Here is a 27,737-nt window from a genome sequence, read left to right on the forward strand (position 1 = left end):
CTAGCTGGTGGCCAGAAGGACTTGGGGCTGACAAGTGATTAGTGAGGAGGAGTGGAGGCAAATAGCCAGCCTGCACACAGTGGCTGCTCCACCTGCCTCCACACCATCACACCCTGGGGCCCACATCCTTAACAAAAGCTGTTGAAAGACCATGGAGTATAAAGTTCGTTCATCATAACTGTGTGAAGACTGGAGGAAACCCTTGGCAGGCTCAGCCTGCAGAGCTGCTGTGACTGTGGTGCTCTGCTCAGTCCTGGGGAAGCAATATCAGGTGTCGGGCAGCTCTTTAGTTCAGCTGAAGGGAAGACATTGTAATAGCCTATACATGGACATGAAAGCCAGACGAAATCAAAGCAGGCACCTATTTTAAATGGTCAGGATAATTAGACCATGGAACAATTTCCTGTGAGAAGCAATGGATTTGCACCTCTTGGTGCCTGCTGCTAAAGATGGTGTGCCTTTCATGAGGACATGCTTCTAGCCAGGAATAAATTGGTGACATACTTCACTGTGTCACCTAGGTCAGTGTTGAAAATTTCAGATCTATTAATCTGCAAATAGGCTGTGCATATATGCTGTCCCTCAGGTATTTTGTCTCAAGAAAGTTTGCTCTACCTAACTACCTCAGCTTGTGTTATTTTGTCAAATAAGCAATTTTGCCAAATAAGCAATTTTGCCATGTTATTCTTATCACATTAGGAGAAAGGAGAGGAAAGGTGGCTGCAGAAACACTTAAACTCACAATAAAATCCTAGAAACCCTGGCTCAGCAGAAGGTGGTAAATATCTAAAAGCTTTCTTCAACTCAGGCTATCCAACTCAGGCTAACAAATTAACCCATGCAACACCCTGGAGAAGGTGGAGAGTGTTTTGCAGAGGACAAAACTGCAGCAAGGAAGCCATGAGGGCTCAACTTGATTGCACAGTGAGGTGTTAAGTAAGGTAGGAATAGAAACCATGGGCAGTGGCTCCCAGCCCCACACTTTAGTCCCTGGGCTGTGTTTCCAGATGCGACTAGCCATTTGGTGCCAAAAGCATGAAAAAAAAAAAGAGACACTTACAGCTTTCCCATTTTCCAGCCAGGAGATCGTGGGGACTGGAAGGCCGGTCGCTGTGCACCGCAGTGTCACCACAGACCCAAAGGTGATATTTTGGGATTCGGGAGCCTTCAGGATTCTGGCAAAAACTGCAGGAGAACACAAAGGTGCTAGTTAAATGGCAACATGAAGCTGTGGCTGTGTTGGCATGAGGATGAATCCTCACAGACAGGTCTTGAAATAAACCATGGCCCCACAAACAAAAGCAGAGCACAACACAGACTTCTCAGTGAGTGACAACCTTGGAAAAGGGACAAGGAGGAGAAAGAAGGTGATCAGTATGGTTATGTTCTGCACCTTAAAGACCAAAATTTTACCTCTGGAAATGTCTACATTGTCTGAGTTCAATGCCTCAGAGGAGGTGGCATGCAAAAAAAAATAAGGGTGAAATCATTGGCAGCATGCAGGTGGGACAGACTACAACAAATACTCAGCAAGTTACTGTGCTGACCTGCCAAGGGTGGCCTCAGTGAAACTTGTTCAAAACCATCAAGGGGGACCACTAGCAAAGTCACATACTATGAAGCTTAAGGGTCAGATAAGCTCCTTGGTGTGATGACAGTGATTAGGACTTGAGAGCTGCAAACCTCAGCATTTTCCATGCCACAACAACATAACCTAAGGGGACAAAGTCTAACATCAAGTTATGGGCTAATGGTCAGCAAAGACTTTAGGAAGCTGAGATTGCAGGAGGAAAGTACGTTTTTAAAGTGACTTTTCAACTCTACTGCTCTTGCTTCATTTGTGGTACTACGGTTACTGGGCAGTTTGAAGATAAGCAAGACAAGCACTTCCCTGCTCCATTTTTTTTTCTTTGTGAAAATAAAAACCCAAGTACTTTTGCTAAAAATATATTTCAACCCAGAAACACAACTCTGATGGCCTTCACAAGCTGTATTTCAGCTTCTATACTTGGACCGCATAGAGGAAAGCAGAGAAGAGAGATATTTCCCATGGGGAACAGTCTAGTTTTGACCCAAAATTTTTAATGGAGATGTCTGAATGTCTGTGCAGAAGCAGGCTGAATAGCTCTTTGCCACTCCTTACTCCAGTTTCTCATGCTTGGAGAGTAATTCTCAGTCTCTGTCTTCTGGCCTGCACAGCAATGATTAAAAGCCTCCATTGGAAATTTTAGTAGACAGAGGAGTTTCTCTTGGAGTTCCCAGACAAGTCTGATACCTTGATTGCCACTTTTTCTCTCTGTATGCTTCTCCTTACCAACATATCTGATCATGTTACAGTCTTCTGTGTCTCTGCTTTCCTGACACACCTGCTGGCACTGGCTGCTGGTTGCTCCTAGATGGAGACTTGTAGTGCAGAGTAACTAGGAGACCAATAAGAATCTCTTCAGAAACTGAACATCTGTCCCCACCATTTGGGATGGGAACACTTCATGTGCAAAATTTCAGCTGGAATTTTAAAAAGTATATGTTTTCCACATAGTCCTTTCACCAAGTCATGGCCCGGGAAGGGACTGAGATTTGTGTTAACAAAGAGCCCAAAAGCATCTTTTGCTTGTGAATAGGCAGCAGTAGGACTATACTTCAGCATAGAAATGTTTTGTCCTAGGAGCACAGCCATTCAACAGGTTTCTGGGCAGCAGTTTTTAGGAAGATTAAATTGAATGTCAGTGAAGTGAAAAGAGTGGAAGGACATGTGTTACATCTAGCTTCTTAATTCCTCTGTGGTCTCCAAGCAGTCCCTCACTGCTGACGCATGGCGCCACTTGCTTGAAGTCAAAGCAGAGCAGCACTGGAGCTGCTGCATCCCCCCTGCCCCTCAGCACAGCAAGTATGAAGCTCCGACGCTAAGAAGGAAAGCTGGAGTTGTTGGCCAGGGACTTTCCTGATGAATAATAAGCAAAATGAAACCTTTGCCTGAAGTTTCACTTCAGGCCATTAACACCAGATGTCTATGAATTCAGCAGTGAGCATCCCAGGCCAAGCTTATAATTGCTTTTATATTTTGTTCAGAGAAACACTAAACTTTTGGGCCAGTCCCCTGGCAGCAGTTACGCGCACATGGCTCCCATTGCAGCCAGCTCCCAGACCCAGAATGTGGCTCCTCATGCTTTTCTCATGCTGCTGTCAGTTTCCCAGTGTGCTGCTGGGACACTGCCATCCTGACAACTCTGCTGCTCAGGTCCTGCCCAGCTTAATTAATACTGCCAGCATAGGGAAGACAAAGGGTCAGGCCATTTAAGCCTAAAACACCAAATACAGGGGTAAAAAATTCCAGCCATGACTACTAAGCATTCACATTTCTTGTGGAAAGTACTGCAGGTGTATTACTTAGCACAAGGAGGGATAACTGAATAAAAGTAGACCAATATTGGAATAAGATTATTTCCAGTGTATGGAAGAATGGAAGCTCCTATTACCCCCAGGGCCAGTGTGTGCATTTCCAGGGCTTTCAAAATTGAAGTTGCAGATTTAATGCTTTAACATTTCAAGTACTTACATTCACATGCTTTTAAGTTACCTAAAGTTTAGCTATTCAACTTAGGTACTTAACTATAGATACTGTGAATGGAATAACCTGGTTTTTTACTTTTTTTTTTTCCAAGTAAGAAATTCCCTGAGCCAAGGGCTGGATTCCCCACCTCCCAATGGGCTTTGAAGCACCGCAGAACGGCATACACAGGGACACATTTTCCAAAGCGCTTTTCATTGCTTTGGGAAACAGCATTAAAAAAAATAGAATCAGCTGTTTCTCAGCCCCATAACCTATGGGTGGATGACGCCACACTGCCACTGCCAGCAGACTGAGGTGGTGTGGAAAAGCCAGGATGGGTTGTGCAAGAGCAGCCAGTGCTACCTTCCACCAGTGCAAAGCAGAGCAAGACCACCAGGCTGAGCTCAAGGTCCATTCTGGCAAACTTACCAGCAAGAAAATCTGTCCTGTAGCTAAATGGAAGAACCCAGGCCCCAAAACAATGAGGTCTTGTGTTGTTATTTGTTTTGTTTTGTTTTGTTTTTCCCCACAGTATTAGGCAAAGAAAGAAAAGAGGCAAAGCCAAGGAAGAAATGGCAACACTGATGGTGTCAACCTGAGCAACTGTCAGAGAGAGGTGCGGGAAAGGCTGAAGAGGAAGGAATAGGAAATGTCAATAAATGATTGTGAAATTCACGGTATTTGGTGGGCTCAGGACATGGTTTTGTTTCAATTTTGCCACAAAGTGAAAATTCCCAACAATCAGGTGATTTTTAACATCTCTGTTACCTGCCATCCTTTTCCAAATCCTCACAAAAGTGTATTTTGACAGGACTTTTGCCTGTTTAGCTGCATCACCACAAGGTTAACAATATTTTCGTCAAGACCCTCAGGATCTCAGCACAGAATTTACCCAAAGGCATGCGAAAAAATGTTAGGGAAGGTGAGTGAAGAGGGTTCCATTTATTTAAGTGTAAAATAAAACTGAGGAGATGGAAATGAAATCTGGCCAGCTAAAAGCCAAGCCAGCACATAAAGTTTCCTTCTCAAGCCCCCTCATAAATGTCCTTTCTTTTACAGCTCTGCTAAATGATGTGCTGTGCACTGCAGGGCTTGCTAGGAGGTATCTGCACCACAGCCAGCTGCTCTCATTTCTGAGAATTAGGTAACATCATCCAGTCCAAACAGTAGGGCTTTAATTCAGTCACGAAACTTTTATACTATAAAAAGATTAAAGCAGGGTCCCAATCCCATCCCCCAGTCTGAACGGCTAACTCTTTCCAGGTGACTTTGTTTTCCTGTCGTCTCTGGCTGATCTGTGTTTCATTTCCAGGGTTTGGGGCAAATCCTGCAGCCTTGGAGGATGTCTGCCCCCCTGACTGGGTAAGGCTTTTATTTTTGTTGCAGCAGGCTAGATTGAGCCATTCTGCACCCAGGCTGCTCCCTGCATGGCCTGGGGCCATGCTGCTGCTTTTGGAAAATGACAAAATGATGCCCAGAGCTCACAGGAATCCTCGTGCAAACAGCCCTGCTGCAGGAGAAAGTCTCTTCTAGTCAGGCTTTCAAAGACTTAACATTGGCTTTGATGCACCAGGCCCAGTCAAGCACTGGTTTTAGGGTGTGGGGTGGTTTTTTTGCCAGAGCCTCCACTGGCTTTGGTGAACCTCAGTTTTCAGAGAACACCAGCAACAGCCAATGTAAGTGAATTAACCCAGCCTGTCAACATCCGCGCGTATTCCCATCCATGAGTTTATTACTGGTTCTGGTGTAGTGTAAAGCATACCAAGTAGTCCAAACCAAGATAAGCCCACCGAGAGCTAAACCTGTATCAGCAACCACTTTGTGACAATGGGTGCACGCTCCCTTCCCACTGCAGTCTGAGCCTGGTCTAACACGTGAGCTAGACCTGCTATGTCCATACTGCCAGATCTGATATCTCAACCTGCTCCACTTTCCCTGGTCGGTTTGCTTTTGTCATGAAAACTAGCATTTTTGGTGATTACAGCCAGGCCTTACATTGAAAATTTTCCAGCTAATCTGCAAAATACAGTGGGTAAAAGCAACTCCCATGTGCAAAAGGTGTTTTCCTCCGTTACAGCTGATGCTGTGTTGAGAACCAATGTATCTGCATTGCTGGGAGAACTGGTAAGCTACACATCACCTCACAAACTTTCCTAACATATATACCCTGGCAAAGCCTTTGTGCTGCGCACTATTCATGTGTGAGCATTTAGGAGCTAAACTGCAAACACTTTTTGTTTGCATTTACCAATGTAGCTTTTTCATACCTAAAGAGTGACAGATTGAAATGTCTGCTTCTCTACAGAGGAATTCTTTGGGCTTGGACTTTGTTTACTAATGCGTAACATGTCTTTTATGCTTGCCACCTATATGCTCTGAAGAACCATAAACTCGTGCCAACTTGTTCGCAGTCTTTTGCCAGTGAGAAGTGCAGTCATCTAAATCCTGGTTCAGTTTCATTCATCTCACACCCATACACTTTTCCTGACAAGCATAACCCAGACAGTCAAGGAGAGGTAACAAGCAGAGGGGCTATCATTTCCTTCCTACTGGTGACAGATGAGGCAGCATCTGACAAATGCATTTGTAAACACATATAAAGTGGCAGCATTTGTGTTTTCTGACATTTCAAATTGACCAGTGTAAAATCTCAACAACTCTTAAAATAACAGGGCTAGGAACACACCACATGTCACACTTGCAGATCAGGAGTTGCAGAGGTAGCCACGCCAAGCTGTGTGAGTGCACTGTTTTTGCTGGGATCGAATTAAATTTCTTCACAATAGTTAGAATCTTTTATTTTTAGTAGCTAGTATAGTCTTTTGTCATGGATTTAGTATGAGAATAATGTGATAACACATTGAACTTGCCGTGGACATAGTTCATTTTTTCTTTTCAGTAGCTAGGCTGTGTTTTGGAGTTGGTATGAAAACAATGTGAGGACTGACTGATGTTTTGGCTGTTGCTAAGGAGATCAAGGACTTTCTCAACTTTCCAGCTGCAGGTGCACATACAAGCTGAGAGGGAGCACAACAGGACAGCACCTAGACTGACATCCAGGCTGGTCAATGAGATATTCCCTACTACTAGTGTCCACATCATGCTCCATATATAGCTGGGCTGGCTTTTCTGGCTCTTTTCTCTTCTTCTGGGATCAGCTGTTCAAGACTGGGGTGCTCTTTTTTGGCTGGGACTAGCTGTTCAGTGTGATTGTGTTTGAGCACGAACTGCTGTCCAGATCTCTCTTCTTCTGGGATCAGCTGTACAGGACTGGAATTCACAGTCATTGCTCGGGAACAAGCTGGGTATCACTGGGTGGTGAGCAATAGCATTGTGCATATTTTGATATAGATATAGATATAGATAGTTATTGTTGTTGTTGTTGTTATTATTATTATTGTTGTTGTTGTTGTTGGGTTTTTTTATTATTATTATTATTATTATTATTATTTTCTCTTCCTTTGCTGTCCTATTAAACTGTTCTTATCTTAACCCATGAATTTCTCCCTGCCCTTTTGATTCTCTCCCCTATCCCATTTAGGAGGGGAGATGAGCAAGCTGCTGCATGGTCCTAGTTGCAGGCTGTGATTAAACCACAACAGTGCAGCAGATAATCACATGCCAAGAGCCAGGGTTGGACAACTGAGGCGCAGTTTTTGCAGCTGACATGACAAGACCAAAAACCAGCTTGGAGAACAGAAGAAATCTTCATTAGGCACAGTCAGCAGCTCCTCTCACAGCATCAGCAGTGGGCTCTGCACATAGCTCGCCACATACCTCCGCATGGGAATGGCTCAAATTGTACCTCTGCCTCTGCTCAGGGCATGCTGCCACCCTTCCACCCGCTTCCAAAACTACTGGGTTAATAATTAAATCCAAAGATAATTGCAAGGTCAGTTTCACTTTGATCTCTGAGTGTTTCTTATGAAAACTGCAATTTTTTTCTTTTTTCAAGCCTACCAAGTAATCACAGAAAGGAGCAAAATGCCACAGGCAAAGCTGATATGAGGCACTTCCACTTATCTCTGTCAAATTGCTTACCTATTTGTATTTAGTCCCCATCCAAACATACTTATTGCCAGAGAGCCACGTGTATACAGATTATCAAAAGAAAAACAAAACAAAACAAAACAAACAAACAAACAAAAAAAAACAAAACACAAAACAAACAAACAAAACCAAACCAAACCAAAACAAAACAAAACAACCCAACATGTACAAATGGTGTAGGAAATGCACGCAGCCACTGTATTATTTCTCAAGGAACAGCACTATTAGGTATGGGGGCCCAGTAGAGGAACCTGTGGAAGCACTGTAAGCAAGCAGTGCTTCATCTCCTGCCTGCCCCTCACCTGGTTATCATGATAATCTGGGAGAAGAACCCTCCAACCAATTTGATATATCAATGTTTTGTACAAAATCTCAAAAGCTCCATGCTCTTCTGGCTCCAGATGCATGATTTGGGAGGTTTGGGTCTTGCAGCAGTTCTAACACCTCATTAAGCACAGGCCAGACAGCACAGCAACACTTAGACACTCAATCAGGAGCCTGAGGCTGTGAGATGGATGGCAGGAACAATCCAATATCTATGTGGAAGATGGAGGAAACCGCAGTATCTCCATCCTGAAGCATATGCCCTCAGATTCTAAGGCCTGCGGTCTAAAATCAAAGCAAGTTTTTCTTAACAAGGCAATACCTATTCAAGGTAATCTAATTTTAAGGTGAGCTTCAAGATTTATGGATGGTAGGACAATTTGCATCAGCGGAAGGACTCCTGTAATGTTAAATGCACCAGCCAGCACAGGAACTTCTCAGCTGTGAAAGACTTTGTATCACATGTAGTTGTCTCTGGAATCCTAAAAGCAAACCCTGCAAATATGTAAAGCTATAATAACCAGGAGTAAAATGTAAATAGATAGCTTATATCCTGTGTAACTATATAAAACCTGTTCTGTACAAGTGTTCATTTCTATATACAGAGCAAACACCAGATTCAAGGACAAGTGAGGATAACATGTTCAAATTACTTCCCAAGGAAATGAATAAGGAAATGCTTTTCATGTCAGCACTAGTTGTATGTATGTGTCTGGTTTCTTAGAAGGAAAGAGCCTTCTAAACCTCCCCATGCTCTGGTTTTTCTACAATATGGAGGCAAACTATGTGCCATTTAACTCTGCCATTACCTGTTACTGCATGTGAAACTGAAAAAGAAGTTCTCAGCCTCCTGAGCCAAAGAGCAAGTCTTCTGCTTATTCCAGTCACGATCATGACCCATCACGACCTCTGCTAAGGCTACCAATCTGCCTGCACATACTGAAATATCCACAGCTGCACACAAGTCTGCCTCTCTCACACTCTCAGGAATAGAGCAGACAATTATGGGAATCACTGGGATACCCAAAACTGAGATAAGCCCTGCAGCATCCTGACATCTGGTTTCTACCAATGGTAACAGCAGTGCCATAAATCTAATTACACACCATGTGGAAAGTACTTCCTTTCATCTATTTTAAAGTGCTGCTGGCAGTAGGTGCTAGGATGTTCCTTATTTTGGGGTGACAGCAAGTAACCTGTTCCCTGTTCACATTATCCACTGTGCATGCTTCGTTTTTAAAGCCAAAAATTCTGCTAGTCCCTCCGAACGCAGAGATCCGTCTTTGTTCTCTGTTCTCAATGCCTAGTTTGAGATGTCCTTTCCAGGAGGGGCTGCCTGGGCTACATTCAATTTCAGATAGGTGAGGGCACCATTCCTACACAGAGCAGCACAACAGCAGGCACCTTCTGTTCCATACTATAGGAATATACACCCTGGAAATATTGTGTGACAGTAGAACTGGCGTTAGTGCTAGAAACAACATCTAGAGTTGTACAGTTTAGAAGAGTCAGTCATAGTTTTAAATAAGACCGGGGCTTTCACCTCCACCAAGGCTACCTGAGTGAAAACAATGGAAGAGGACCTTGGAGAACAGAAAACATCGGCTTCAGTAGTACAGACAACTTATCAAAACCGGATTTCTAAATAGATTCTATACCATTTCAAGGATGCCTTCAAAACCTCCCTTTTTCTGTCTTCAGCCCCAACTCTATCTTGGTTTATCAGTGTAAAAACACAGTCACTTCAGGATAGTTGTACCAGTTTGCTCTGCCCCCCTTTATCTGATAGCTGTGGATGTTCTTTATCTTTAACTTTCTTTGTTGTGCAGGAAGCATATGCTTCCCAGGTACCAACACAGTTTACAAGCCAGAGGGGTTTTATCTACAATATCTATGTTTTTCTTAAAAACTCAATTCATGCAATGGTGTGAGAACTTCATATATTTTTCAGTGCGTTTCCAAACTCTTTGTTAGGGGAAAGAGGTTTTGCAAAAGGGAAATAGGAACCTCAAATTCCCATTAAGAAAGAATTGCTTTTATATGCCTTGTTGGAAATCTGCTCCTGGAAGGCCTGTTTTGCAGCTCTCCAGTGCAGGACGCCACTCCGTGACAATTACTCGAAAGTAGTGTGCACCTTGTTGCTGCGTTGCAGCAGAGCAAGCCTCAGCAATCAACTGAATAGCTCACACTGGTTTGTTCATTTGCCTAAGGTCAGGGACAGTTTTCTTTCTCCTGTGGCTTGCCCTGTTACCCTGTAATTAAGGGTACAGTTGTATCTGCAGCATCTGAGAACCTCGGGATGATGACGGTGAGTGCAGTAGGTAGGAGGAGATTAAATGAGATATTCTGGGCTTTCAGTTACGCCCAGGCCACCCCGCTTAGGCCAGTCAATTACTTTGGTGTAATTACAGGCAACCTCAGTACTATTTTCTTCCCCTGTAATGCCCCCTCCCCTGAAACCTCTTGCAATTTTGAACAGCAAACTGCAGTTTTCACCATCAACTACCATAGGACACTGTCTGTCAGTACACATACCAGCAACACCATGGACTAGGAAGGCAATCATTTCCCAGAGTTTCTGCCTCTGCCCACGACAGAAACAAACACTCTTCCTCAGTGTCGGTATTGGAATTTCCCCCAGGAAATTTTGTCCAACACTTAAAAGCAAAACTTCAGACTTCCTCGTCAGTCCGCTATTAGGCAATCCATTGCTCCCAAAATATCCTACCTTAGAAGACAGCACAGACAAAAAACTCTGATTTCATGTCAATAGCAGATCTACGGTAAAGTGGCAAGATCAGGGTAGCAGTGCTGGCTGAGTGGCTGCTTTGGTGGTCTTGTGGTATCTCCCTTTCCCATTTCGGCTACACCAAGCACAGACGTGTTGACACAAAACTATAGAAAACTTCCTGAATGGCACATCTGGAGTCAGTTTTTACTTGAAATAGGGCCCATCTCTGGAATGTGGCCCATTCAAATTGACAGATTAGCTGGACTAAATACGTACTTTCATTCTTATTACTTGAATTGTGGTGTGACTTTCTTGTCTTTGGATTTATCTGTGATGCAAATTTGTCCCAGGACTATAGGTAAGAGGTCCACAGAATGGACAAAAGTATCTAGTGCTTTGAATTTTGTTAGCATAGTCTGTTCACTAAATAGCCAAAGCATTGCTTTCTATTGTCATCTAGTCTGCTGTCCCCTCACTGCATCCAAGAATTAGATAAAACTATTAAAAAAATTCTAGATCAAATCTACCCATGTCCTGGCAGATCTTTTCCTCTGAAGGGACGATTCTCCAAGGAAAACTTTCCTAGTTTTAAGGGTAATGCGGCTCTCACAAGTGGCTTATAGGGGAACATTTTTGTGGCCTGTGGCAGAGTATTATTTTAGTAGCTAGTAATAAGCAATAAACTGTGGGCAGGAAAAGACTTCTATCTGCAAGAGTTGGAATGCAAAAACAGACAAAGTCTAAGTCAGGAGAGAGTGAGGAATATTGCTTCTGCCCTTGTTTTGATATGTTTGCTTCATGTGCTGTCACATAGCGGCACAGGAGGATGTGGAGCAGCAACACTTTGACAGAGGGATGAATGAAATCGCCTGGAAAAAAAAAAAGGATTGGTAGCCTTCAAACAATGCCCTGTTCAGCCAGCTGGAAACTGAAGGGAAGATTTGATCCAAAAATTAAATTAAATCTATGGAGAATACAGTTAGTTTCTTGATGAGCATATTGGATCTTCCAGTACTTGTCCTAGCTAATTTGTTCATTTGTTTCCTGGCAGATTTATGACTGCCAATTTCTATATATGTGTTTGTACAGTGGTTACTTCAAAACCAAACCTTATCACACAGTACACTCCAAAACTCCTGAATTCAACAACTCTCTGGTGCCACAGGCTGGAGATCGAGCTCCACTTCATGTAAATCACAAGATGGAGGTGCATCTAACTCAGTACACAATGAACAGTACTGTCTGTGTACTCTTGCTGATCACATTACAGTCCATAGGTTTATGGCTTTTTTCTTTCTTGTTCAACATTAAAAATGCATCACTGGGCAAACTGAAGCCATTGAAGGTTTCACTGGCTTGGTGCAACGCCTAGAAAGGCACAACAGGAAGCTTGTTCTTTATCCTTAGGGGAAGAAAAACCCCCGTTTTTCAGGATTTCTGCACACAAAGTCCAAGTACACAAGGCTAAAAAGCACAGTAGACGATTCAGACTGTCTTCCTACAGCAGAGCACTTCCACACATGTGCTTCTGTTGGAATGGAAGGAAGAACATTCAGAAGAATATTCTACCTTCAGTTGTGTTAGTGCCTAATCCACCACAACCCTCCATACATGTTAATAGCAATAACTCAGTTTCCAGAAAATGCTTTTTCTATAGTTGAAGCTAGTAATTAGGCTGATAAAGAAATTTATAACCTTATGCCTCATCTATATACAGCTGTTACTTCTAAACTGTAAGCAATTAACAGTTGACTTTTCAATTTCTTTTGTGACTTTTCTGTTTTAAAGAATTAAGGACATATAGAACAGAAGCCCATTCTACCAATTCATAAAGTGGCACTTTCCTCCCTCCAGCCCCAGAGAGAAGGAAACATTCTCCAAAACAAAGCACAAAACTATTTCAGAATACAGATCCCAAGTGAGGTGACCAAGTCATCACAAAACATCCTGGTTTACTCTTGTTTGTCTGTAGAATTGTCTTATTTTATGCGGAAATTATGTATATTACACTTTAAATATTGGCTATAAGCACCACACCTGAAAAGTACAGCAAGAGATTAAAGCAAAACCATCCAGTGGAATTTGTTTCATACAGTTAAAAAGAAAAAATTCACCTATCAGGCAACAGAAGAAACACCTACCAGCCTACCAGGCAGCTTCTCTCTGTGTCTAAGTGACAATTATGCTCATAACAGGAATATTCCCATGCCTCTACCAGGCAAGAGTTCATGGCTTTAAACGTGTTCTTTCAATGTCACACAATTTATACATAATGGGTATGGAAAATATCATTGTTACACATGTCAAACTGTGAGGACCATAGAGGGTGTAGAGTTCTAGGCAGCAGGCCCAGAAGTTAACCTGATGAGCTCTTTCATAGCTTTTGCTGAACTGGTCTTAACAGTGGACTGGATCAACGTCACTGCAAATAGCAATGAAAACTGAAATTCCTCCTGTTCTACAGCCTATGTTACACAAACAGCTGTCCAATACATGAAGGAAAAAAAGCAGATGATGTCTCACCAATGCTGCCTATCACGCAAACCCTACAGATCTAATACGCTCAGGCAAGGACCAAGAAATGCATTCTTGGCACAGGCTAAAATTCTATACCCTTCCCTCAGTTTCCACTTACATCAGTGGGAATTCCTGCATTTGAGACAACTCTCAACATTACTGAAAGCAATAGTTGCTCTCCCATTTATTTCCAAAGGACTGGTCTTCAGATAAAACTAGATGGAACATTTTAGCCACCTCAGCCAACATCTTGTCAATAACCTACAGCCTTCAGACATCAGTGTGAACTACAGATCAGGTCAGCAAGCAAAAGTTTCTGTTCCACCATATTCCTGAGTCTTGGAATCATCCAGGAACTCTTCAGCCACAGATTCACTTTGGGCATCAGTACAGCAATCAACAGGAAATTTGTCTAAATCCTTTGGCAAGGTACTGCTTCACTTCTGTTCCAGGGTTAGCACAAGTGTTCATTATCAAAACCAATAACATAGCAATTAAACAGCTAATTAGAAAAATGCTCTAAGATTATAGGAAATTATTACAAAACTACAAGTCAGAAACGTAACCTCTAGGAAATTAAAAACATGTTTAATGGCAAACAGCCAAGATTATCATATTGATCCTTTATCTCAGTGCACAAGTTACCTCCTGTAGCCATTTCTGGATGTATAGGAGCAATAGGAAGTGATCCTCACACCCTAATTTTAACAGAACCAGCAAAGTGATCATTGGTTTTCCTTTGCAGAGCGCTGTGGAGAAGGCTTGTTTCTGCCTATTGCACTTGTGCCTCATGCCAGTACTTCTGCTAGTCCTTTTTTGCATAAGTTACACGGGCTGTGACTGATTTGACAAAGGAACTGAATGGAGGAATACTGACTCAGTACACTCATGCAGCTCCTGCACACTGGAAACCAGCCTGCTGGTGGAGAAACACTTCATAGTGTCTCCAGCACATGTCAGAAAGAACCAACCCTGCTCCTCCGAGGTGTTCCCTGGGAGCTAAACCAGAGGTGTGTCATTTTATTGCTACAGAACACACCAAGATTGTAAAATAGTGTGCAAACCTGCTTCAGCAGGAGGGCTGCCTACCTTTCATGGTCTCTCACTTGGCTCTCTTGGCCAATGCTGGCCTCTAGTTTTCCTTTCCCATCCCTCACCTTCTGTGCCCAATCCCTGGTGTCAAATGAAGGGGATGCCCCATGATTTGCTTCTCCTGCTAACACCCTCCAGGTGCCCCAGGCAGCCTTTCAGTGAGAGCAATGCTCTCTGTGGGCTCAGCACTATTCCCAATGAAGATCTCAGCTCTTCCCACAGAACCAGCAATCAGGATCATTCTGCCTTTTAAGAAAAGAATCTGCTTCATCATCACATGTCCAAATTTATGTGGCTTTGCCCCAAACTTGGCAAAAAACACAGTCCAAAAGAACAGGCTTTTCTGAACTCTTTTAGTTAAAATCTTAACCCAGTTCTGGACATTAAAGGTCACCAACTGGTTAGAGTTCACTAGTTCATCACCTGAACTCTGGTGACTGAATTGTGCCCTGGCAGACAAAGAGGCTGCGCTGAACAGGGACCAGCCCATGCAGGGCAGCACCGAGAGCATCCTTGTCTCCTTCTCTCCATTTGCTAACAAATATCAGGAACAAATGAAAAATCATTTCCAGTAAGAAAGGCCTCCACTGCTTTCTTTTTCCTGACTATTCACATTAAATCATTGCTCAAATTTTTTAACTTTGCTTTAAAAGAATAGATCTTTTAAAATAATAAAGCTCTAAAAATATCAAAGCTTTGCTTTAAAAGTAATAAATAGATGTCAGTAGTACAAAAGTTGAGGAAAGGCAACATGGAACAGGGGGCAAATATTTGGAAAATCAAAATAGCAGCACTTTTAAGACTGTTCTATCCTGGACTGCTGAAATCAGACATGAAGTAGGACTGTAAAGGCATTGGTGTAAATGCCTGGGCCAAGGTTATAATCAGCTTGAATGAGGGGATCCAGCAAAGATAATTTAATCGATTTCATGCTTGCTGTAGATTCTGGGCCCAGCTTCAGTAAGTCATTTAAGCCTGTGCCTGACCTTACGTGTATTAAGGAGCCTGACCACATGCAAGAGACAGAGATTCAGTCTTTCAAGTTAGACAGCTCTGCACTTTGAACAGTGCCTGAAAGGAATCACAGGACTAACACAGAATCCATTAAAATGGAAACTGACAACAGAAAACTAGAAATCTCTGTCAGAAATCAGGACACACCTGATTTAGATTTAGCTAGGCATAAATATTTGCACTGTTCTTCGAATGTCCATTTGCTTCAGGATTAAATATTCATAGTTAACCAGCCATGCTTAGTAATTTTATTTTAATATCAAGCCACACTATGCAGAGTGGTAACTCCAGTGAATGGTAGCACTAAGATTAAAGAAAAAAATATTGTAATGTTATTACAGAGAACCAACAAACACCATATTTTCATAAATTCTCTGAACCTTGCAAATGTTATGCTCCTGTATTGAGTAATTTTAGATTATTATTTACTTGGAGTTATTTTAAAATGCTGATACTACAGGGGTAGAAAAGGTAGGAGGAGAGTGATACTAAAAATAATGAGGTGCATGAGAGGGATGCATGTTTGTGCACATATCTGCGTGCATATACAGGTATGTGCATATGTATGTAATGCTAAATATCTATGAGAATTAATCTAAAATATTGGAGGGGAACTGATCTGTATACACAGCAAGCTGCAGTCAGGATTATTACCTTTGGATTTTGGAAGTCAAAAAAGTAAAACAAACATGCATCAGTCTAGTTTGGGTGGCAGCCTGAAATGAGGTAAATTATATGAGTGTCCTACCACTGGAGAAGAACATTGCTTTGTTCACACAACTTATGAATGGAACACGAGGAGAAAGTTTGTGTGGGAGTACTGATCCCATTGATTAATTGAGAACTAGCCTTCCTCATTTTGACAAGAGCACATACAGGCTCTCCTTTGCAATTAGGGTATTTGTGGATTATTTTGCCATTCCTTAAATTAACAGGCAGCTGTATAATTCTGGAGGCAGGGACAAAACAAGACATTAACCTTAGCAGCCTGGATCTTGGTGCAGTTCCAGCCTGCTTTTAGAATCCCTAACTGACTCTGGTAGATTCGGAGCAACAAAATCACAGTGCCTGAGGCCCTTCAACATGGAGAGGGACTTGTATGCATGACACTGAGTATTTGACATCCATAGTTAATTCCTGACAAGCCTTTGGCCACTGTCTCATTGATGGGGTCAAATCAAAACCCAGGATCCAAGCTGTTCACCACCAGACGTTAGTGTCTTCAATTTGCCCCATCACTTTTAGCTCAGCAGAAGTACAGCTCTGAATCTAGATTAGGAACAGTTGCCTTCCTGTTTTAGAGCTATTTAAGGAATTTCTAACATACTTGAAGTCTGTATGTGTAAATATTATAAAAAAATAAAAAGAAAAACTGCAAACTGAGAAATGAATGCATTTTTTAGGGGAACGGCAGACATGCAGTAATTTTTACTTGGATCTAATACACCTGACCCTGTCCCCAGAAGATAATGGTCATCTTAGAAATGGGATGCACCTTAAGTAACCTTTGACAGTCTTGGGCCAAATGAAACTTACAACAGTCTTTTGAAGCTTACTATGCAAATGGAGACCCTTCCCCTCTTTCTACAGTACAGTCACTCTGAATAAGAAATATAAATTAGTTCATCTACTGAGTCAGTCAACCCTCCTCCCACACCAAAAAATCTTGCTTAACCCAACTTCTCTTACAGGATTCAGGAACACTGAATGCTTCATTGCCTACATTTGAGTTCCCTGCAGTCCACTGGTCTCAATACTCTGAAACTGGTGATGATTTGTACCACAAAGCAAACATCTTCTGTAAACAAGAGACAGACACGGAGCACATAAAGACCAGAAACTGAAAAATCAATCCGGTGTTTGGTTTACTGGACAGAAAATTTTCAAGTTCTCAAAGAGAGAAGCTCTGTTTACCTGAAGAATCAACCAATTCAGATGGAAAATCAGAGGAAATGGACAGCAATATACATGTAATGCTGCGAAATGCTCCACTATTTGCAGCTACAGCTCTCTCTGATCAGGCTTTTTGCTGCAAGTTTCCAGGGCCATTAGCTTTCTACTTGTCCTTCTTCACAAGCCATAGTGGATAACTCATGGGTCTGGTGTGACTTTTGGAACAAGAAATAAGCTGGCATATTGGAAACCATCAGTCAGAAGGAAAAACATATTTGGGAATCCTTACACTGACAAATATCACACTAGAGACACAACAGCCATGGACAAGGGCCCTCCACAGATTGTCCACTTCACTATCAACCAGCTATAGGAGCAGGTGTGGAGAAACTTTTTCTATTTCTCCTCCTTTCCTTTCCTTTCCTTTCCTTTCCTTTCCTTTCCTTTCCTTTCCTTTCCTTTCCTTTCCTTTCTTTTCCTTTCCTTTCCTTTCCTTTCCTTTCCTTTCCTTTCCTTTCCTTTCCTTTCCTTTCCTTTCCTTTCCTTTCCTTTCCTTTCCTTTCCTTTCCTTCTTTCCTTTTCCTCTTCCCTTCCCTTTTTCTGCCTTTTGGTCACCCTCTAAGATATTTTTGTCAACATCAATGTGATACCTCAGGTTAATTCAGGTTATCCAGATATACAGGAGGAGCTGGCACATGGAGCTGGAGCTCAGTGCAAGCACTACTCACCTTCCACAACCACTGTTGCAGGTTTTGAATAGGCTGTGCCCAGGCTGTTCCTTGCTACACACCGATATTGTCCTGCATCTTCTCTCTGAACATTGTGGATCCTTAAATTCCCTGAATCAAGGACAGCAATGCGGGCGTTCTCCTGATGGAGGAAGGAGGGATCAAGTTGGAGGATTCTACATGCAAGCTGCATGCAAGCAGCATCAAATATGTTCTTGCAAAGGTTGGGCTTACACACATGAAAATTATGTGTATTGTCCTGAAACTGAAGGACTTAGGGTCAGCTCTTCCTGCTCAGAATTGGTGTGACACACTCACCCATCCTTCTTTTTGCAGATCAGTGAATTATGACTTCAAAGAGCCCTGAGTCTCAGCTAAGCAGCTCAGCAGCTCTTATTTATGGAAACATTCACAAGTGCATTCAGCATAATTTGGCCACACTTAGTAGTAATAAATATATATAATGTAAAATATAGATATACAGAGAATGTTTGGTTTATAGGCAAAATTATTGCAGATGCAGACATTTATGTGCTGAGCCTTGGATTTTCCAAAAGCCTGCTTCCTAGCAACTAGAATTTACAACTGTTGTAATTTATGTTAATATTTTAACACAGTACATCTAGCAAATACTTAACATTACTTAAATTTCATTCTCTACTCACCTTTACAACCATTTCTCCTTTGATCCATGAAACTGAAGGCTTTGGATTCCCCACAGTAGTGCATGGAAGAACAGCCTTTAACCCTTCTATTATTTCCACATTTATAGGTGGTCGGGTTATTTTGGGTCCTAAAATTTTAAAAGTCAAAAATTAAAGTTGAACTGCAGCTAAGAGATACTAGAGCAGGACAAGTTCAAAAACGATAACAAATTCTCTGCTGCTTTTTCTGTCCATTCCTGAAAGATAAAGCGGTCTTAGTAGGTCATGAGCTGCCTTGGAAAGAAAAGAATTTCTAAAGCACAGCATTCAGAGTTTCAGTTTATGGACTCAAAAGCAGCTAACTTGCATGGGTTATTTGTTTTCAGGAGTGGAGTTTATCAGCCGTTTGAATTAGATCCTGGGCTAAAATCCAAATCCAGATAAGAGTATTTCCAATAGTGAAGAACATTTGCATTCCAGGTTTTGACATTCTTCACTGCATAAACAGTGTCTTGCGTGAAAGCTCAGATCTGGAGTGAATTGGTTTTGAAATAGTTTTAACCCAGGCTTGTCTCCAGGCTCAGCCAGAGGGCATGTAAACTGAATTAATGTCCCTAATGGAAGGATTTATAACTATGCTAGTAAAAAGAAGAAAGGATCCCTAAAGGAAAAAAAAAAAAAAAAAAAAAAATCACATTCCCTTGAAATTAATATGGGACAAATTTAAATTCATTTCACCCAAAGAAAAACATGGCTTAGCTTACTCCAAGCTGGGAGTGAAATGATCTTCATCTTCTTCACCTCAGCCTTTTGGGACATATGAAGGTTTGTCTCCCTTGCACACTACTGAACCAGCGGAAAAGTAGCCTTCAGAGAGCATCATCTCCCGGCCCCCATCTGCAGGTGACTGGGGTGCTGAAGAGCCCCAGAATTACCAGATCTGGAGGGTCATGCTCATTAGCACAAACAATCCTTTCCTACAAACAGATGCTTTAGCCAGGATATATCTCAGCTGCCCTTTTGAGTGTTCGTGTAAATAACTTCAGCCATGTGAGTTCAGCTTCACCAAGCTCAGCACATATATAGTCTTTTCCAAGAACCAGTCCTCTGCCTTGCTTGTGGAGTTATGAGATTTACACCATGGTGCTCCAGACCTTTCAAGACTGCTATTAAGAATATCTGAACAGAACTTACTTGCTTTTTACATACTCAGACATAAAGGTGATTAGAGAAATCTTCTGTTTAAAATTCACAAGGTATTTATGCGGTATGACTACAGAGGTCTAGTCTATCAAATTGTACTGCTTTTATGAAGTTTTGTAAAAAGTGCATTCTTCAAAGCATTGTTTTTCATCCTCTGCTATGCAAACAGTTCCCCTGTTACCAGCATGAATGTGTGTAATTCAAAATCAATAATCACAACTGCTTTCAGTCAAGATATGATTCAATATGCTATGTCTTTGCCTCAAGGGGTTGCCCACAGCCCCACAGGAACATGGATCTGCCCTGAACACAGACTCCAGGGGGCCACACTTGGGGTCTGCTCAGGCCCTCAATTACACACACACATGGTATAGGACAAGGGGTGATGGTTTTAAACTAAAGGAGGGGAGATTCAGACCAAACATGAGGAAGAAATTATTTACACTGAGGGTGGTGAAACCCTGGCCCAGGTTGCCCAGAGAGGTGGTGGATGAACCATCCCTGGAGACATCTCAGGCCAGGCTGGACGGGGCTCTGAGCAACCTGATCGGGGTGAAGATGTCCCTGCTCATTGCAGGTGGCTGGTCTAGATGAGCTTTGAAGGTCCCTTCCAACCCAAACTATTCTATGATTCTATAATTCTGTGGTGTCAGGAAGAAATTACATTCCCACTTACGCATTTTCACTTGGAGAGCCCCGCAGCTCTGCACGGCCGCTCCAACCCCATTGTCCGCTGTGCAGCAATAGACCCCATCGTCACTGTCCTCCACGCTCAGAATGGTCAGGAGCTGCCCGTTCCTCTGGATGCTGTACCGAGTGTCAAACAGCCTGCAGGACACAGCACAGTCTGTCAGGGTGACAGCCAGGGACATACAGGGGCAATAGCATTTGTATCTGCAGACGGCTGGTGACTCTACAAATGGCAATATGGTTTACTTGTTATTTTCTACCTGCAAAGAGAAGGTAAGGCACTGAAAATTTTGAGGTGGGCCTTAAGATTTGGTTTGGTCCCCGCTAGACCATGCAGTTTCTGACCACCACCAGCATGGTGGCAATTCTTCTGTCAGTCAGGTACTGGTAAAGGAAATATCACAGTTGGATTTCTGTCTGGCCGAGGACATGCATGAGCATAAGTACTCTTATCCAGCTGGGTCCTGTTTTACATATAATCACTCAAGGGAAGGACTTCTCTGCAAGGGAAGGACTGCTTATATAGCAACTGGAACTGGCTGGAGACTTTTAAAGAAACCTCCTTCAGATTCTTTTTTTTCTTACTAGGAAGATCATGTTATGGAAAGATTGTTAACATGAAAAAAAGACACAAACCAAAACTCAAGTGGTTTTGTGTCTGCATCCAGGAGTGGTTTTGTCGGGGACGGAGTGGGGGGGTATGCAGGGAGAAAGCAAAGAAAGAAATGTGCTGAAGAAAAGAAGCCATCTAAACATTAGAGGATGCAAGGATAGCTATAGTTTAGCTATAGATAGCTATAGGACAGTAGGCTTTAACCTAGAGACTTCAGAAAAGTCAAGAAAAGCCCTGAAGTTGAAGCAACAAAGGTACAGGATATTTTAACATAGTCTGCGGAGCAAAGATCAATCCTATATGTGAGTAAGGAGATGTGGGGATACGTGTGTGTGTGTGTGTGCGAAATCAAGGGAGAGACAGAAAGAAAGGTGGAGAGAAAGGAGAGGCTGATCTCAGATTTTGGTTGCAAAACTGGAAAACTACAATAAAACTTCAGTGGAAGAAGGTTTGCGTAACATTTAATAAATTCCCTCATGTTTGATTTTCACACCTTCATTGAAGCTTTTTGGAAGGAGTTTCATTCAACTTGCCTTTGATTCTGGAGAACAGTAGCAAAAGGGATTTGACCCAAGGATTGACTGCCAAGGTATCACAAATACCTAATGCCTAAATATGTCCTGTTTTGTCCTTTACTGTTAAAAATCGTACAGCAGCCACTGAGTAACCTGAATGTGCCAATTGTGGTGGTACAGACACATATTTCCTTTCAACAGCCTGTCACCTCTCAGTCTTGTATCTCGCTACACTTTCTCACTCTGGTAAGAAGGAGTATGATGAACTCATACATGGTGCAAGAGGTGCAGGTCCATTCCATTCCTCCCCTGAGGAAGGCTCATCCCGGGCAGCTCTGTCCTGGGAGATGGGGCAGGTAACCATTTCCCTTACTGCAGGGCACCTGCTGCTTGACTTGCATGAGTTTTGGTGCCAAAAAGAAAGGCACTTCCAGAAGACTAGTGCTGACAAGAGCCTCTGTCCTGGCACTATTCCCATTGAAGCTGAATGTTTACACACTGTTTTGTTTTCAAGGCTAGCTTAGCCATTTGTTCAGGGTGCTGGGGCCTTGGCAGGAGAAGAAAATTTTGTAAATAAAAGAACTAATGTTTATTGCTTGCAATAACTAACCCATTTGAAGTCTGATACATACAAACACAGAAGCACATAAACATATTTATGTGTTTTTTTCAGAAATAAAAATCCACTGATCTGATGCTTTTCCATCACACAAATACATTCATCCATGCTCTTAGAAAGTAACAAAAATATTTTCAGCCTGTTTCCTTGTGTTTGGTCTGAGCTTTTGCATCCAGCAGCACTGACTATTAGTGCTAAAGTGAAATAGTTGCTGCTAGTAATGTTGCTCCAGAAGCCTCAGTGAATGAAGCACCTGAGCACTCTGGCCTCACCAGCAGAGGTTTTTTGATCAGTATTTTCCTTCTTGGTCTACGTTCTAATAAAAGCACTGTGTCTCAGAGAGATGAGATAGCTTTTAGAAGGGTGTGTTCAGCTTCTGAAAGTGGGGACTGGAGTGAGAAACAATCTGGTTTTCATATGACCTTAGAACATCAAGAGTGAAATTTTAAAGATCATTGAGAGAAAAAGGTATGTGATCTTCATGGTCCTCCATGAACGGCTTCCTTTCCCACATTTGATTTTCAGGCATGGCGTCACTGATGGAGAAGGAATTAGGAGAAAGGTGACCTGACTTGGAAATAACATCTATGGAAATATAGTACTCTATCCTGCAACAAGGCCAGGGTCAGAGGATTAGAACCCCTGCCATGCAAAGTTTCCAAGCACATTACAGACACTCATGCAACAAGTGTGGCAATGCTCCTTTTAAATATTATGCAGCATCCAACTCTTTCGTAAATGTATAAACAGAGGAAGAGACCATTGCATTGTCTGAAGCTGAAAAGCAAGCTCCTTGCATTTCTTGCAGCAGAAACCATATCCAAACTCAAGTGTGTGAATCTGCAAGAGCAACCCCCAGGTGTTCCTATCACTCCCTAAGGAACACAGACTCCTATATAATTACAGCATCTCATCCTCTTCTGTTTTGCGTGTTTCCAGATATCTCCTTTATCAGGAAGAAAAGCACTGATAATTTTGGCAGAAGATTATGGAGAGGGCTGGGGCTGCTCCCTACCTGATGGGAATGCTGTTACGTGTCCACGTAATCTCTGGCTCAGGGTACGACTCCACTACGCAGACAAACTTGGCGACGTCCTCTACCAGTGCATCCACAGTTTCCAGAGGCGTGCTGATCAAGGGAGCTGTGTGAAGGAAGAGAAAATGAGAAAACCTCCTGGTGCCTCCTGAAGAGAGGCATGAATGCTGGCCAGACCCCTTACGTAGAGGCTGCTGTGTCCTTGGAGGGTCACTCCATGGCTTTTTCCCCAGCACAGAGGTGTTTTGCATACCCTCCATGTGTTCACTGTAATACAGGTACCTCTGCATTTGTAGCTCCAGCCTTCTCTTGCTTGTTGCAGGTTTTGCATTTTCCCTTGTGCTCTCTTTAGGGTGCAAAACAGGGTGACCCAAGCATGGGGCAGATCTAACAAGTCCAGTGTGTGCCTTGTTTCTAACAGTCCTCTCCCACAAGGTGCACAGGAGTGGATGCCATACAGCAAGGACAAAGTTAAGGTTGTCCCCCTGCTATGGGGGTGGCATTGCATGGGCTGGAAGTGCAAGGAACAGCACACCAATCAAAGCCAAACTGACCTGTCCCTGGAGTGGGCACAATGCCTCCTTGTTAATGCATAGTGCATGAGATTTGGGCTTCTTCACCATTAATACTGCATTTGTTCCACTCAACTATTTCTCCTTTTTAAAACAGTCCTGTTATACAGAACTACATTTTACAAAACCAGGCTCAGAAAGGCCTTCCAGGTCTTCCAGATTTGTGATGTGGACTGCACACATCCCCTTTTCATCACCTTTTCTAACAAGCAACACCACGGTTAGAAGTCTCATAGCTGTGTCTGATGTTTATTATCACAGACCTGTTATCAAGCATTATTTGAACATATATTTAGAAACATTTTCCATCACCCTGGTGAGAGTCTTGAAGCACAGCTGGAAGGGATCAAAGGCTCCATGTAGCAAACCGCTTTCCCTGCGCATGGTATACATTGCAGCCATTGCCTCCAAAGACACTTGAATGACTTCTCATCTATGGCTGTGAGGGATACTCATCCAGTATTTGTTGTACTGGATTTCATTGACAGCTGTGCTGAGATGAACTAGTTTCATACCATGTTCCTGACATACCACCTCGAAAATGTTCAGCAGACACGGGAATCTTCCTGTTCCTCACTGACTGCAGCAGTATCTGGTTCACTGTGCGTCTTTTCACAGGACAGTCCTGCACATACTATATCTTCTGACTCTCTTCAGTACAATTAGATTTAAATTTAGGCAAAAAAAATACACTACATCAGTTTCACACCTCCCTCAAAAAAGTAGGGGAAGGCAAAATACAAGATACTCCCATTTAAGTGTCTTGGAATAATAGAAGGCTTTTATCTCAATGTTTTTTTGGTTTATATGGGAGTAAACATTAGAATGTCATTGGAGTTCAGCTGCAATTAAGCTAGAGAAAGAGAGGATCACCTTCCACTATCACATTTATGTAAAAGTTCTAATGTTTTTGTAATGTCATTAGAACAAATCTACCTTAGTAATATTTCTAAATTCTGTGACTTCACATTTCATAAGCGGTAATGACTATACTTTTATAAAAAGATTCTAAAACTACAGCCAAGGTAGAACTACAGATTTTATTAACTAAACATAAGTTAAAACACATCCGTGTCAGATTCTTTGTTTAAGATCACTGCTTTGAATTGTATCAGGCTTCAATTTATTGAGTCATTTCAGGTCACACTAAATAGAAGTAACCATCCACGTTGCACCCCAGACAAATCCCAGGCCAGTGGAAAATTTTCATAAAGCCTAAACTTCTCTGCTACCAAAGGTTGTCTTAGGAGAATAACTGCCACGAATGGCAACCCTGTCTACTTCAAAGGGAACGCTGCTATTTCATGACAGAGTTTGTTGGGTTTTGATGGCTTTAAGTTTGGCTGAAATGGAATTTTACAATCCAATTTTATACAGTATGTTTTTATTGCTATTGTCTACATGCCTTGATCTCTGGAAGGATGCTTATTTAACCCTGAGAAATGTAAATTTTTATGGTTACCAAAATTCAAAGCAACTAGTTTTATAACTGCGTTGTCACGATAAGCATGACCATCTTATGAAGAATAAAGCTAGATTTGTACCAAGAGTCAGTATGCATAATGACAGTATTTTATTATTTGGACAAACAAGGGCTGTCAGTTTTATGTATTGAATAAATTCACTAGAAACAGTTAAGTACTTTCACAGTATCTCTTTAATTCAACATGTGAGAGAAGTATTCTTAGCAATATTGCCCACATGGGGTCTGATCTGGCACCTTCTGAAAACCAGCACACAGTTCTTAGGCCAGAATCAATCCTCATACTTATACAAAATACTGTCCAAACTGATAGCACCTTGGCTATAGTAAAAGCAGACTGGGAACTTTTTGGGCTTTTTTTACAGCTGCCTTCCCAAGTTCTACATCCTCAAAAAGCAAAAAAAAGCAATGTGTCGCTTTCCCATATGCTGTTTTTTACCTTTCCAATATTAAACCGAGCGCTGGGCCAGCAGGGAGGTGAGGGCACGGCTCCTGTAGCCGGGTGTGGGGACAGCGGGCGGGCGGCTGGAGGACACGAGGTGTCTGCAGGGGACAGCAAGTGCTGGCGCGCGCCGCCATTTTATTGTGAGGTAGCGAGAGAGCCCCAAAATGGCTGAGATGTTGCCTGCTTCTAAAAGCTATCCAAAAAGCACAAGTGTTGGTGTTAGACCGTGATTCCTCAGGAAAGTGATCAAAACTTCTGCTGTCTTCGTTACCAGAATTGAACATGGGGAAAATAAAATCCAAGAGATGTACAGACATATCTTATCGGCATATAGAAATGGCCCCAGACCTTTCTGTGCACATCAAGTGGGGCTCTCTGACATTTTTTTAGGTAGACCTGTGGCTTTAAATAACACTGAAAATCAATTAACTTGTATATCTGTAAAGCCACACAGGTGCCATTTCTCTGGGTGTCAGCTGTGGTTTCCTGAAACAGCAGAATGACCCAAGGCCGGTCATGGGCCCCATCAGAAAGCCAAATGCCCTTCTATCCCCAGCCCACCAGAAGCTCCCAGGTTGCTTGGCTTTGGTTCTGGATTCACATTTTCGAAACACGACAAGCCAGGCAAACAAAGCCAAGTGGAAAATGGAGCCAGTGTCCCCTGCAGTACTGCAGACACCTGCAGACACTGCAGTTTCTTCAGCCAAAAACCACTCAATTGTGTTTCCAGCTAATGCTGCAAAATGTCTACAAGCATCACTGGGCTACAGTCGTGTTTCAGCTTCTCTCAGGAAACTCGGCAACTCTGTCACCTGTGACATTTTAGGAAAGGATGCATAACTCTTCACTGCATGATGCCACCAGGAAAAAAAACAATCCCTTTTCTGTTTCTGTTTCTTGTCTCTCCAATCCTGTCTTACCATAACTTTCAAAAAGACCAACATTCATCAAGTCATTTTAATGCCTTAGGAAAACAATAGTTTTTCTTTCAAAAGTTTTTAGTAAAGAAGACACTGTGGTTTTTTTCCATTTTGAGGCCAACCTGACCAACAATTGTGTGAGCACAGCCCTGCAAGAGCATCAGTGTTGGCCTAAGAGGTGACTACTGGCATCCTCCTTTAGATTTTTTTGGTTTTGTTTTGTTTTGTTTTCCTGAAGCTGCAAAGTTTCTGATATGCTTTGAATGGCTTCCGGCAATCATAGTGCAACAAAACCTTTTGTCCACAGGTTTACAAGACAGTATGTCCAGAAGACCATTGTTGTGCTTTGTACCTCAAAGGCTTTTCTAAATAGATTTTTTTCAGTTCTCATATTGGCTAAAAGTGTTTGTCCCTGTGTCTGTGAGCATGTGTGCACACAAGAGAGGAAGGTATAATAACTTTTATGTTACATGCAATAGAAACCATGCATATTTGTATTTATATACATACGCTCTGTAAAAACACCATAGCTATTTACTTCTTCTTTGATCTTTATATACTTATAAGCATACACAGGCATGCAGAACACCACAGATCTTGGGTTCTCCAGCAATGGGTTGCTACCAGCCATTAAAACCTGCAAGCTTCCTTTGACATGAGAAATGTCCATCCCACCCAGGCTAAACCCAAACATTTCCCCTGCCCATTACAACGGGACTATGTGCTCTCACTGGACAAAGAACCTTCAGTCCCAGGCACAAATATGAGATTGTTCTCGCTTTTATCTTCCTAAAAGCAGTGACTGCTGAAGGCAGCACACTTCTGCACGTGACGGGAACACTACCGCACCACCCACCCCACCATTACCAGAGACACCTTCCCCTTTGCAAAACCTCTCTCAGCAAGCAGCAGAAAAAGCCCCTTCAGGCAAACCTTTTGGGAGAGTCTCGGCCACGCTGAGGGCTGCCAGGGTGAGGACATGGACCAGGGGCACCTTCAGCAGGTCGTTCATGTTTGATCCAGAAGGCATCCAGCTCCTTCAGGCGAGGTGTGTGGAGCTCCCGGCCAGCTCCATTTCGGAGGGCAGTGTGTGAGCAG

At 42.5% G+C, this 27,737-nt stretch overlaps 1 protein-coding gene across 1 annotated transcript; it reads right to left on the reverse strand.

Moving 5' to 3' along the window:
* On the reverse strand, positions 1–27,651 carry MUSK (muscle associated receptor tyrosine kinase; the record flags this gene model as incomplete). The annotated part of the gene is made up of 7 exons (XM_080362195.1): positions 1–138; positions 1,061–1,185; positions 17,900–18,041; positions 18,565–18,692; positions 20,423–20,574; positions 23,199–23,325; positions 27,573–27,651. 7 exons carry the CDS (start codon positions 27,649–27,651, stop codon positions 1–3), a joined length of 891 nt encoding a protein of 296 aa, XP_080218321.1.
* Positions 27,652–27,737: the final 86 nt, after the last annotated feature.

The sequence above is a fragment of the Nesoenas mayeri genome (genome assembly GCF_963082525.1).
Source record: "Nesoenas mayeri genome assembly, chromosome: Z".
Lineage (NCBI taxonomy): Eukaryota > Metazoa > Chordata > Aves > Columbiformes > Columbidae > Nesoenas > Nesoenas mayeri.